The following is a 13,985-nucleotide window of genomic DNA, read 5'->3' as shown; positions in this document are numbered from 1 at the left end:
GTTTATTGGAGATATAATATTCTTATCATTGATCCTATCGATTAGTACATTAAAATAGTGAGAAAGAGAAGAAGGTTACACAAAAATGAATTTTACAGTTCACAGGTGAAATGTTAAGTTTGTTTAACACTTTTCTCCACATTTATGTACTCAGAACCAAATGGTCGGTCAGGGGTCAGGTATCTTTAGAGCATCGACTGTACAATAAGTGTAAAGGCACCTAATAAATAAGCATTAGAGTCTTTACATATGGCGACTCTTAGCATCGATGCAAACGCGCGTCTGCATGAATTTGCATGTTGTTGTAATGTACATGACACAACTTTCACCTCGAGTAATTTGGCGCTAAGGGTGCTGGTGAAATTACAGGCACATGGGTTGTTAACTTCTGTCTCAGGGTGACGGAAGCAGTGGCAGTACCCATAAGATCTTTGCGATTTAAAGCTCTGAATGGCACTGCAAATGCTATAGCTAGGCATGTTGCATTCCCAGGGCGCACTTTAATTTTAACTTTTTCTGTGAATGAATTTATAGAAACTGTTCTCGCTAGTGTAAATATTGAGTTGTCGTAAACGTTCCTGCGATATAAATGAAAATCATTCAAAAGAATAAACTCCCAGAACGATATCTTCCAGAAAGAGCTCTTCTTCTACTATTTGTTTTTAGTTTTATCCCGTTTGAAGCTAAATACTCTGCCTATCTATATCATAAAATTTATAAAGAATTGCAGCATTGCTGCAACATATGCAGACGCATGGACAGAAATACTTCAAAGTTATAACTCCCCTACACTGACGTTTAGTAGTGAAAGTTAGGTATGGCAGAAGAAGCATGAAAGTAGAATTAATGCAGTGGAGATGAGATCTTTGAGGTAATAGTAGAATAAAGTTGAGTGACAGCGTGAAGAATACAAAAATACATGAAAGATGTGGCTTGAAAGAGATGTGGTGACTAGAATAGAGAAAGGAATGCTGAGATTGTTTGGGCATGTAGAGCGGATGGATGTAAGAAGAATTACCAAACAGATTTATGATACGAATGTGGATGGAAAGGTTTTAAGAGGACGTCCTAGAAGGACTTACAATGACCCGATCAGTGACATCCTCAAAAAGGCTGGGATCCGAATCGACAAGTATAAAAAGAGTTGTATGAAAAGGGTAGTTGATGTATGGGAGGCTCGAAAGTATGTCAGGATAGAGTAACATTCCGTGATCTCTGTCTACCCCTCCTGAGGGACAAGGGCGTGAGCTTATATATGTATAACTCTCCTCTTTTCGCGTTAAGGGTTAAATACTAGAAATAAGTGTGACGTACCGACTAAAGATTATTTCTCCAATTAAAACTTTTCCTGAGCCTGCTATTGGCTGAATCCGAATGCCATAAAACATTTACGAATCATGTTTATTCAAGCGGTTTTTCCGCTTTCCAATCGTAAAGCGCGTGTTTACTGTTATCAATGCTCATTGTCATTATTCTATCTCAATAATATGGAGATTATGGTTATGAAATTTCGCGGGGGAAGATCTATTTAACAGTTAGAACGGTTTGATTTTGATTTTAATAAACCACAACGTGAGAAGTGGTGTGTTATAAGTTTGAAATTATAATCTGCTTTACTGCCTTTTACATTAATTTATAGGAAGTGTACAGCCTTGTACTTAAGGCGAGTTATTAAATTTTAGGAGGTGAGGTGTGGGGAGTCGCCTCTCGCGTCCCGCAACCCGATCGCTCAGGAGAAAATTTGACACAGATCCGACGTTGCCAGGCGACCGATGGCAACTGACGGTGCAGCGGGTGGTGCGGCATGTCGTTAAACCGCTGGATAATTTGCAAATTTTGGGATAAATGTGAATTTAATAGCATATAAGGCTTCAGTTGAAAACCAAATTTAGCAGGTTCTTTGTAGCACCTACTTAAAGAGAAATTCTCCATATAAAACTTATGTACAAAGTTAGATTCTTAAATAATTCGTTTTAGACTTTTATTTTGGCCTGTTTTTAAGATTTTATATGATCGGATAAAGTACACCCTATCGTGTAACAGATTAGTACATTCTTTAGGCAATATCCTTAGGTATACCGTATATTTTTTGTAAGACAGTTACTTAATATTAAACACCTAATCTATTAGATCCAGCAAAACAGTTTTCCCCGCTTCTCCTCCGGTGCCTCGCCTTAGTAAGATTAGGTGGATTTAAACAAATTTTTCTCTTATTACCTTTCTAAGGTAAATATTGTAAATATATTTCTTAGGTATGCTTTTATTACATTATGAAAGCATAAATATGTATTAATTTAAGCTACAAATTAATATTTCTTGTTGAACTCCTGTCGTAGAATAAAATGTTCGCACAAGAACAAGTTAATTTTATTTATATGGACAGTGTAGAAAACAAGTTTGCAATATGGTCTCGGGTGTGATGGTTTGTGGTATCATCGTTGTTGCCGATTTTCATAATACAGGTGCTTTAGCTACTTACTTTGGGATCAGAGCAACGTATGTTATGTGGTCTAGTATTTATTTATTTTGAAACATTTTTCTAATTTAAAAAAATAGTTGTTACCCCTGTAAGACCAAAGATACAATCTAAGCAAGATATACTATCTAAGTGGCAGCGATGACGACGCTTCGTTTGAAGTGCGGAATAACGAGGCTTGATAAAATGCGTAACGTATACGTTTTATGCAGCCTCGGTGTACGCGACATCGTTGATAAGTTTCAAGAGAGTAAGGCTGAGGTATGGACATTATGAGAAGGATACCTCCCGGCTGCATTGGAAACGTAAAATGAAAAGCATCTTGGGTCCAGGAAACTAGAAAGACCGAACACGAGGTACACAGATCATTTCACCGAAGATCAAAGAGCTGCCGTGTTTTCTGAAAATTTTCAACACAGTAAAGTGAAGGGAAAATATCAGAAAAGTAGACTCCACCAGTTAGATGGGAATAATAAAACTGAGAAGAGAGAGAGAGAGAGAAATTAAAGAAAGGTGTTTGTGGTATTCAAGTGCAGCGTCACAATATATAAAGAAGAGTTATGTTGCTAGTATTTTTTCAGTGGCCATCTTTGAATATGTAGTGTACACAGAATGAGAAAATTAAAGGTTGAAAGCTGCCAGAGGTGTTCAATTCCCATAACAAAGTTTTTATTGTCAGCTAAGCCCTAACCTAACTTTGTCATTACAATAACGTTTCCATAAACGATGAGTGTTTACATCGCAAATCATTTTTGTTGTCAAAGTGCCAAAAGATTGATTTCTATGGCTATTTGTACAAGTACTCGATTCTTGTAAGCCAAGTAAAGTAAATAGTACGTATTTATCTTATACAGTAAACATTTGGTTGGATTATACATATCTTTGAGAGAAAATCTTAAGACGCGATTTAAAAATGGGTTAATGCCATCTAACGGAAGTTTATGGAACTACAAAATTTTGCTACATGAATAATATTTTCTTTGCTGGATTCACGAAAAACATATGATACATAGAAAATAGTTGCAGACACAAAGCGCTTACTTGCCGAATCAATAGGTCTTTATTGTAGTAATAATAAATGCCTAAGGGCGTTGCCACGCGGGGGCTTTCTTGCGTCGGCGTCGTCGCAACGCTATGATTTCAACGAACCGATTGCAATGCGGTATTGCAACGTAACCGCGCTTTTTTACGCACCGCAGTACCCCTCCCTGCTTCGTTTCCTGGCCCTTTGTTTGACGTGCAAGCATTCCATCGCCGCGCGCTGTATCAATGCACCATGTTGCATGTAGTTCTACTTTATATTATATAGTACAACGCAGCGTCACCGTTTAGGCGATGCGATGGCGATACAACGTATCGTGTGACATCACTGTAATAAAGCATTCATTGTCAGATTGTCAGTAGTATTTTCTGCGTGTGTACCTACTTGTTGAAGTTCTATCGACAAAAGTCAACAAATGGTTACATTTACAATTTCTTTATAGATACATTAGAAACAAATTAAGCAATTTCCAAAACTTTTCATTCATCGAAACTTATTTGAAAGTAAGTTGTGAAATTTTGCTAATAAACGAGCACTAAAATGTCGTTGCTACGAAACTAACACAAACTAGTCAAGATAAATATAATGAATATCTCTCTGGAGAGGGACCCGTCGTCCACGAAATTATGGCAAGCACTTAATTTGAAGCCAAAGAGCCTTTAGGAAGCATTACAATGTTTCGCGAATCGCACGTTACGAAATTGTGTTTTTTGTTTCATTAAATGAAAATTATACTTTTTGATGTCAAGATATTGAAGGAAAAATTGTTCTAGTTATATCTGTATGGTTGTGATTTCAGCTGTTTAAAGGTTTTAAACAGAAACTATAGTTAAGCTGTTTAGCTTAACCTGTCCATTTTGGAAATGCAATTTTAAGTACACTGTAAATTACATAAGGAACAATTTTCAATATTTGTATAACTTAAGTCTGGCATGACTGGTGTACCTACTATGGGAGATACATAGAGTAAAACCTAAAGTTGCATTCCAAAGTCATGATTACGCATGCAGGAATAGGTTAGATTTCAAGAGATATATAGCTTCTTTATTTGGCTTTTGTAAAAGCATAAAGAATTTACGCTAACGCGACAAATAAACGGCGTCGACTGCCATATGTAAAACGTCTAGTTGTTAAATATTTTTTGTTAGTATTACTTGGTACTTGGTGCAACGGGCTATCCGCAACTCGACGACAAAGCGCCTATTTTGCGTGTGGTGGGTGCAGGGTCCTACTCGTGCCACCCAAGCTCCTCCAGGAATCTCAGCAGCCTCCTTGGTTTGCTGAAGACTTCGGGGAGCGACCTTGGCACTCCAAGGTATTTTGCCCTGTAGTTGGCCACGCCGGAGCACTGAAGTAGGATGTGCGCAGCCGTTTCCTCCCCCTCCATGCACGCTCTGCATAGAGGGCTGTCTGTGATACCTAAATTGAAAAGGTGTTTATTATATGGACCATGACCCGTTAGGGCGGCAGTTAGAGTGCGAAGCTCTTGCCTTTTAAGTTTAATTAGTATTCGAGATAGACTGGCATTGAGCGTTGGGAGTGCTTCCCTCGCCTGTCTACAAACCGTAAGGGTGGTCCATGTATTATTATGTGAAGATTTTGTACCTTTGTGTATAGTTGTTCTAGACCATTGGGAGGGGAGGGACACTATCGGTTCTGGTCCTACAGCGTCCGTCTCCGACCCTTTCCTGGCTAGTTCATCTGCTGCATCATTGCCACGTGAGCCGCTGTGTCCTTTAATCCACTGAAGAGTTACGTGGTTTTGTATACATACCTCCATGAGTGCTTGATGGCATTCGTAAATGAGCCCTGAGTTTATGTCATAGCTATTCAGTGCTTGAAGTACTGACATACTGTCGGAGAGTATTCGAATGGAGTAGTTCTTTACTCTTCTCGCTATGATTGCTTCTGCTGCCAACTTGATGCCCATGCATTCAGCCTGGAATACTGTGTTGTGGTCACCAAGCGGTGCTGATATCCTGATATTGAGGTCTTCTGAGAATACCCCAGTACCTGTTCCTGAGTTTGTTTTAGATCCGTCGGTGAAGACTCGGACCTCTCTGGGGTTCAGTCCTTCGTTGGGATCTTCAAATAATTGTATCTTATATTTCTTGTCAAAGATGTATTGTTTTGGGATCCTATCCACAACCGCCTCCAGTAGCGGTTCCTCATTGACAGACTTGTAGAGGATTTCTGTATGTGGGGTCCTCATGTGCTTCCAGAGGCCGGCTCTGTTTAGACGCACTGCTGTTGACGCCGCTTCCTGTCTGATGAACAGTGGGAGGGGTCGAAGGTCCAGCATCGCTTCGAGGGCCGCAGTTGGAGTTGTCCTCATGCAGCCCGTCGTCACCATGCACGCTAGTCTTTGGAATTTGTCCAGTTTGTCGGTTGCGGTCGTCAGCTTGGTTCTTGGCCACCATACTATCGCGCTGTAACTGATCATGGGTCTTATCACCGCAGTGTAGAGCCATAGTGTAATCTTGGGTGAAAGTCCCCATTGTTTACCCACCATTCTATGGCACTGCCAGAAGGTGATAGTGGCTTTTTTAATTTTGTTGTCCATATGTTTGTTCCAATTCAACTTGTTGTCCAGTATTACTCCCAAGTACTTGACTTCGGTTGATATCTGTAGTTCTGTGCTGAAGAGTTTGGGTAATCGGTAGTTACCTAGTAGTCGTTTGTCGGTAAACATTACTAGTTCCGTCTTTGTTGGATTTACCGATAGTTCATATGCTCTGCACCATCTTTCCACAATTCGGAGAGCCGCTTGTGTAATGTCGCAGAGTGTATTGGCATAGTTTCCTGTTACCAGTATAGCTATGTCATCAGCATATCCTATTGTATAGAAATGTTCTTTGTTGAGTTTAATGATAAGGTCATTTACGACCATGTTCCACAGCAGAGGCGACAATACCCCTCCTTGAGGGCACCCCTTCGCTACTATTGCCCATGGGGTCTCATTTGCTGTTGTTTTTATTGTTCTTTGTTTCAGCATGTTGCTAATCCAGCTAATTAGCACTTCATCTACGTTGTGTCTTCTCATTGCTGATTGTATGCTGGAGAAGTTCGTTTTATCGAAGGCTCCTTCAATATCTATAAAGGTGCCTAGGCAGATTGCTTTGTCTTTAAGGGCCACTTCTATCTTGCCCACAACGGCGTGTAGGGCCGATTCAGTGGATTTGCCTTGGCTGTATGCATGTTGGTTACCATGTAATGGAATGTTCTTAAGTGCTCCATCCCTCAGTTCTCTGTCACATATCCTTTCTAATGTCTTCAAGAAGAATGATGTGAGGCTAATAGGTCTGAAGGACTTCGCGTCAGTGTAGTCGGGTTTTCCTGGTTTCGGTATAAATATGACTTTTACGTTCAAAGGTGTTTACTGCCCATTTTGTCTTTTCGTATGTCACTACTTGTTCTGCGTATCGCCAGTTATGGATCGATGTAGTGTAGTTCATTTCTACACACCTGTCGTCTTGGACGAACCTACATCCTGGAAAATGTACTTCCAGTAGGGTTCTTTCCGTTTCCGCAGGGGAGGTTGTGTATGTGTTATCTATTTTGCGTATTGAACCTAGCTCAGTTGAATGTGAGTTGCCTAGGATTTTCCTTATTCTGTTTGCTTGTGCGCTAGACGTGATGTTCCCGCAGTAGCCTCGCCATGACGCGGAGCTCCTGAACCGTATGCGCTTTTTTAGTTTGGATTTGGCCGTCTTGTAGTTTTCCCAATCCTCATCCGCGCATGTGTTCATTGCTCTATTGAACTGTCTCCTTACCCTTCTTCGTAGCCTCTCAAGCTCAGGCCCCCACCAGTGCTGGCCTTGTCGCGGGGCTGCGTCACTCAGTGGGCATGCGGAGTTATAGCTGTTCAATATGTTTGATGTTAGTTCTTTAACCTGTGTTTCTATCTGTGCTGTGCCCAGTAGTCTTCCCGGTGCTCCCGGTTCTCCCAGGTTCTGGTGCAGTTTGACCGTGTATAGTTTACGATCGGTTTTTCTGGGATTCCGTTTCGGTTGTTGTTCTTTAATGGCTGTTTCTAGGCTGAATCTTATCCATCTGTGGTCCGAGAAGGATGCTTCTTCGGACACGTGCCAGTTGTGGATAAGGTCCACTGCTCCTTCTGACGCTAGGGTTAGGTCTATAATAGTTCTACATCTTTTATTTATAAAAGTTGGTACTATACCTTTATTAAGGATTTGAAGGTTAGTTGTGAATAAGTATTCTGTTAGGTTCTTACCTCTATCATTTGCGAGATCCATGCCCCACAACGGATGGTGGGCATTGGAGTCAGTAGCCACGACGATATTCTGGCCGTTCTGCTCGCAGTAGTTGATTAGCTGAACCATTTCCTGCGGTGGTGGCACATCAGTCTCCGCCATATAGACAGAGGCGAGCACCACTTCAGGCAGACCCGTGGCCGCGTCTGCTAAAAGCTTTACGGCACACAGGTCTCTGGAACAGATTCAGTTAGTGGCTGTACATGTAAGTTATTCGAGTAATATATGCAAGTTCTAGGTTTATCTGAGATGGTAGTCGATAGTAGCTTACCTCTCAGGTGTGAGAGTCCATTTATTTGGCCACGGGCACTAATCCACGGTTCCTGGATTAGTGCCATGGCTGTGTTGTTAGCCTCCAACCATTTCCGGAGCTGAACCGTTGCGGCCTGGCTGTGGTGGAGGTTGCTCTGGACGATGTGTAGTTTACTGAGCGAGGGGGAAACCGCCATCAGAAGATAGCAGCTCCTCGTCCACGTCCTCGCTCAGTCGGATGTCTCCCATCCCCAACACACACTCGTCGTCGCTGCTGGTCGCCACCGGTTTGACAGCGGCGTCCGCAGAGACGGGGGTCGAGAAGGGCCCTTCACCTTCTCCGGGAATATTGGAGGAGGTGGAGGGCTCCGGGGAGACGTCCATCCGCGTCGCTGATGTGCCCGTCTTCTCGGGTGGCACATCGGTGTACAGGCCCCTCTTTGATCTGAACCTGAGGTAGACCGTGCCCAACTGGAAGGTTAGGCGCCGGCCATGCCCCAGGACAGCGGGGACGAGTTCCTCTGGGAGGCTCACCACTACGAAAGAGTTGTCACTGTGCTGCTGCAGCTTGTGAACAACCCAGCGGTGTGCCTCCGCCCACGGGTTTTGCCACTTGAGGATGCGGCCGATTCGACGCGCATCCTCCCAGTGACCAGGGATGAGTAGTCCGCAGACCACCCTCCAGGGAGCCTCCACCCCATTTTTCAATGAGAGGGGCTCCCCGGATGGCAGCCTGATGGTGCTAAGGGCATCCTCTAGCCACTGGAAGGTGGCTGTGTCCTGACACCACAGTTTCAGGGACCCGTCACTGTAGACAGGTTTACCACGAAACTGTGGGCCGACGTCCTCCTCGCTGCACTCCTCCGCTCCTTGCGAGAGGAGCTTACATAGGGCCACCTGTACCATGTCGGCATCGGGGCTCCGTATGTAGCCAGTTTTGGCTGATGTGATTACCGCCATGAGTTCAGGCCTGGTGGCCTCGGCGTAAGTGCGTTGCTCGGCGGGCCTCTCAACCTTTTGCCGCTTGTGCTCGCCTCTAGGATTTTGTTAGCATTATTATGAGTCAGACGTTGTTGTCATTATTAATTTTGTTATTTTATATTGTTCTAAGAGCACACTGCATACATTTTTAATAGTACCACAATTTAATTATGTTTTGTTGTTTTACTTTTTTTAATTACGGATAATTTGCTATTTCTATTGTGTTTTGTTAAATAGACATACCCTCATCTACCTCTTCTCAGGCTCCAGCTGAAAATATGTCTCTAAACATAATAATATCGTGTGAAAAGCGCTATGAGGTGAACTTTCTATGCACATTCTATAGCACTTCTGGACGGCCATTATATATACATGTTATTAAATTTGTAACAAACCTCCTATATATATTTGATTAATAAATATACGTTGCACTAGATGCTTAATTTTTTTTTACGGTATTAAGTGACGGAACAAACAAGTCGTGCGCCAGGTGGTAAGTGACACTCCTGTCTTTCAGAGCCTTAATTTGCAAAGATTTGAAGGACACAGCGCCAACTTGAGGCTAAAGTTGACAAGCCCTATGTATGTGCCTGTAATTTCACCAACACCTTTACCTTTCAAAACTGGAACGCAGTAATGCTCACATTACTGCTTGGCGACAGAAATACGTAAGGTAGTCAGTATATCCTTGGACGCACTCTTTCACGAAAAAATTTAATGCTACTAAATCTAATCCAATATTAAAGCCTACTAACGGTCCGGATACGATAATTCTTACGATATGAGATCTATCCAACAGTAAAATAGGTTCTGAGTTTACATGAGGTAAACTAAATGACCATTTAAGTTAAATGCAGGTAGATATAGCCTGCCTTTTTTGAAGATGGAGTAAAATGATTGTTCATTGCGCAGCAGTGTTGCCCGCTTGCAAGCAGGTAGTGATTGCAGTCGATAAATGTTATATCGACTATCGACTGAATGTTGGTTACGATTAAAAATTAATAAATAGTAGAACTTGTTTTATTTGAATCATCATCGAGCGATTAATCGTCCGATTACGAGGCACAAGTTCATTTCAATTGTCAATTTTTGAAAATTCATACCTATGTACGTACACGAAATTTGGAACTATGTCTATAAAAATACAAATAGGAGTAATATATTTTAAAGTTTTTCCTTTTAATTTAATATACATAATCAAATCCACCTGTTGTTATTAAGATATGTATGAATAATAATTGATTTCGTTACTAATATATCATGTCACAATAAGAATAAAAAATACAATAGCGCAATTAGTAATCTTTAGAACGTCGTAACATTCACAATTCGGACATTTATGGCAACATTTTACCTCCTTTCACAATTTATCGACAAAACTGTCGACAACAACTACATAACTATTTAAAATTTTTGAAAATTGGCAACCTCGCAAATGTCATTTTTCTCCGGTTTTCAAAAAAGACGGACTATTACTGAAAAGATGGAAGCGTTGCCTATATTTTATATAGATGGGCAAAAGCCACATCTATAATTGTTTTAACAACATGTTCGATACGCTTTTAAACTTTCGCGTTGCAATATAATAACATTACTAGCGGGTAATTCGATTTAATAGGTATTTGTTCACTTACATACTGCTTCGATGTTTCCACCAGGTGGCACAAGACGTGGTCGACGGTTGTTTGGACATGTAGGATCGATGTCCTCACTTAGACATACATATTATTGTTTCACAATGTGGTCTTACTACTGTATTAAGTAATTTGTAATTTACTTAAGAAATAATACGTACTCGGACATGTCGGATGGATGTGGAATGAATAAAAAATTGAGTCATTTAGAGCTTTAAATCGTAAAGATTTGAGAAGCGCTGCCCCCGCGCCCGTCACCCCAAGAAATACGTTAACAAGCCTCATGTGGTATAATTATTAATACAAAGACCAAACTCTTAGAAAAAATTTCTTCGATCCGGCCGGATTCGAACCGACATCTCCTAGCAAACCGTGCCAGACGCTATGCGAACTAAGTCTCATTTGCCTGTAATTTCACCAGCACCCTTCAAAACCGGAACGCTCTAACGCATACATTATTGCTTGACGGAAGAAATAGGTAAGACAGTATTTCCCTGGACAAATTCTTTCACACGAAGCTCTATTCTTAAACTTATAATTTCGATGTAACAAAACACAATATATTGTTATTACTATAAAAGAACCATGTAAAATACAGTTTTATGCAACCGATGTTGTATTCATATCATGTACATATGTTTTATCAGCATTTTGCAAGTTTAACTTGGCTGCGAATTGATGTATTCTTCACAGGTGTAGCCGGTTTTGAACAAACATTCAAGATACTATCTAACGGTTGCATTACAAAAGTACTAAAGTTGTCTACAATTCTATAATAGAAGTGAGTTGCGCTGTGAAGACGCTATTATCCATTTCAATCAAGTAAACTGTTTATTGTACAAAATCAAAAAAGGACAAAAATTACAAAAAAACGTTAAAACAATTTACATGAATAAACAGTAATTTGCCATCATGCGTGTCGCGACTGGTACAAACGGGACTTACTCAGCTTTATATCGTGGCACTGATTTTAGCGAGTATTATGGATCAGAGTATAAAATTGTCAACATAATTATCGTAATAAATTGTCACTTTGAACCCTGTTATGGATGTATAATTAACATTGACTTACAAATAAACGGCGGACGACGGGTCTAATACAAAAACCACGAAAAAAATGTCCCAAGTCAACCTATTTAAACGTAGTGACATTTAAAGGAATATGAAAAAGCTAAACCGTTGAATTTAAATTGTAATGTCATCGCAGTACTGTCTAATTTTGCTTGCTTCGCTGTCAGTCGAACAAACGAAGACTAAAGCGTGAATGACGCTCTGTATACGATTTTAACGCCCTATAAGTTCGGACACTTTTTAGCGCGGACCCGACGTCCATATAATTGTAAGTCAATGATAATTAATGATAAAACCAACTTACCTGTACGTGAAGTTCTATCATAATTATGCGAGCTGCTCAATTTGAAGCGATAAACTTTTGCATGTAGTACTGTTTCCAGTTCATGGCCATTATCACGAATTATTTAAAGATAAACCTAATCTGAAATAAAAATTTATTAAAAAAATTGTGGTATTTTAACACTGCTACACTGGTTACCCCTATCTGTCAACCTTCCCGCCGGTTTCATATATTCCTGTCATTAAGATAAAAGCCTAATAATGAGACAGGAAGCTGATTTTTTGTCACACCGGGGTGAGTACAGGTGAGTATATGCGAGGGAGTATTCATTAATCGCTTCGAATTGAGCAGCTCGCATAATTATGATAGAACTTCACGTGCAACTAAGTTCGTTTAATCATTAATTATGCTTCACTGCTCAATTCTCGCGATTAATTTTTACATAAATAAAAAATAAAAAACAGAGTGTTAAAGTTTGATATTATAATTATTAGAAATAATAATACCAGTATCATGTACTTAATCTTATTAATGGGTACTAATATATCTATACTAATCTTATAATTATATAATCACATAAAAGTGACATCTCTAAGAGATTACTTTATCACGTTGTTTAAGATTAAAGTACTTATCATCAAGAATTATATTAATTATAACTTTGCTACTTCGCTAGGAATCGATTTAGCAAACTTTTCGTTTTAGGGACAATTTCTCTATTGTAAAACCTGGCAAAAACTGAAGAGGACGCGTTCCGTCTTACGTATGAGGTCTATGTTAACTCCGAGACACTTGGCTTTTGACGTGGACGCGTGACGCGTGCTGTGGGATCCAAACACTGAAGTGTCGACACCGCTTTGATGGAGCACGTCCTTAATCCAATGACGTAAAGTTTGCCTTGTCACATTTCTATGAGGTTTTCTGCAACTCACAAAAACAAATTATCTAAATTAGTTAATCTCAGTGAGGACGTTCTATCTTTATAACAAATTATGGTTCTCGTGGGGCATATTAGATAAAATAATTTAAATTCTTCAGATTTAATATAACCTGTTTATCACCATTTGGTTTAGGTACAAGAAAAATACTGGATAAGTAATCTCCTTGTTCCCTTGTCCCTCTCACATGCTGAAATTGCACCCTCGTTAAGCAAGTTGACTATTTCAGTTTTAAATTCTTTCAGTTCACCTGGACTGCTAGGTTTATTATTTGGCGAGACAGTTTGGTAAGGTTGAGATATAAAAGAAATCATGTAACCCTGAATCCATGACCAAACTACTGCATCAACATTGAGTTTTTTCCATGAATTATAAAAATATTGTAACCTGCGCGATGGCATAGTCACCTGTGTATTTATGGTCGCTTCTTTATTGGGCAGTCGCCTGTACACGCGCTGCTGGCTGGTGGCGCCGGTTGTCTACTTCCGGCCTGCTCCGTTGCTGGTGTGTGGACATCGCGCCCGCAGTCCGATGAGATGCTGGAGCTGGTCTCCTGTTCGGAGTCTGGTAATTCGGCTGCGGGTGCTTCCAGTCTAAATTTGCTGAAGGAGTAGTTTTGACTAGTATCGATTTAGGCCTTGTGTATTTTAGATCTATAACAATATGAAACTTACCTGATGTGTATTCAGAGCTTAACGAAAGAGATCTTGAATCTCAAAATCTTGAAAACAATCAATCTTCTTCGTTGTTTGATTTTTTGCTCCAACCGCCGAAGTTCAATAAAAGCTCCACGCTGTCTCGATCGCTACGTTTTCGTTTTCTTCCTATGTTTAAAGACTTGAAGCCTAACAAGCACTTGTTTAATCGTGTAAAGCAGTATTTAAAAAGATTTTTACATGTAACGGAGCAGGAAATCTAATAATGACAGGAATATATGAAACCGGCGGGAAGGTTGACAGATAGGGGTGACCAGTGTAACAATGTTAAAATACCACACTTTTTAATATATTTTTATTTCAGATTAGGTTTATCTT

At 40.3% G+C, this 13,985-nt stretch overlaps 1 protein-coding gene across 1 annotated transcript in view; it reads right to left on the bottom strand.

The window, feature by feature from the left end:
* Window positions 1–10,828, bottom strand: part of LOC113235403 — a 78,011-nt gene extending 67,183 nt beyond the window's left edge. Inside the window, exons 1-3 of the mRNA XM_026471081.1 lie at window positions 10,821–10,828; window positions 8,220–9,080; window positions 7,753–7,967 (exon numbers count right to left, since the gene is read on the bottom strand). Of these exons, the coding sequence (XP_026326866.1) occupies window positions 7,753–7,967; window positions 8,220–9,080; window positions 10,821–10,828 (1,084 nt within the window). The remainder of the gene's footprint in view (window positions 1–7,752; window positions 7,968–8,219; window positions 9,081–10,820) is intronic.
* Window positions 10,829–13,985: the final 3,157 nt, after the last annotated feature.

Source organism: Hyposmocoma kahamanoa, unplaced genomic scaffold, assembly GCF_003589595.1.
Source record: "Hyposmocoma kahamanoa isolate Upper Pololo Valley unplaced genomic scaffold, ASM358959v1 87, whole genome shotgun sequence".
Taxonomy (NCBI): domain Eukaryota; kingdom Metazoa; phylum Arthropoda; class Insecta; order Lepidoptera; family Cosmopterigidae; genus Hyposmocoma; species Hyposmocoma kahamanoa.
Note: the sequence above shows the minus strand (reverse complement) of the source record. Positions and strands in the feature narration are given on the sequence as shown.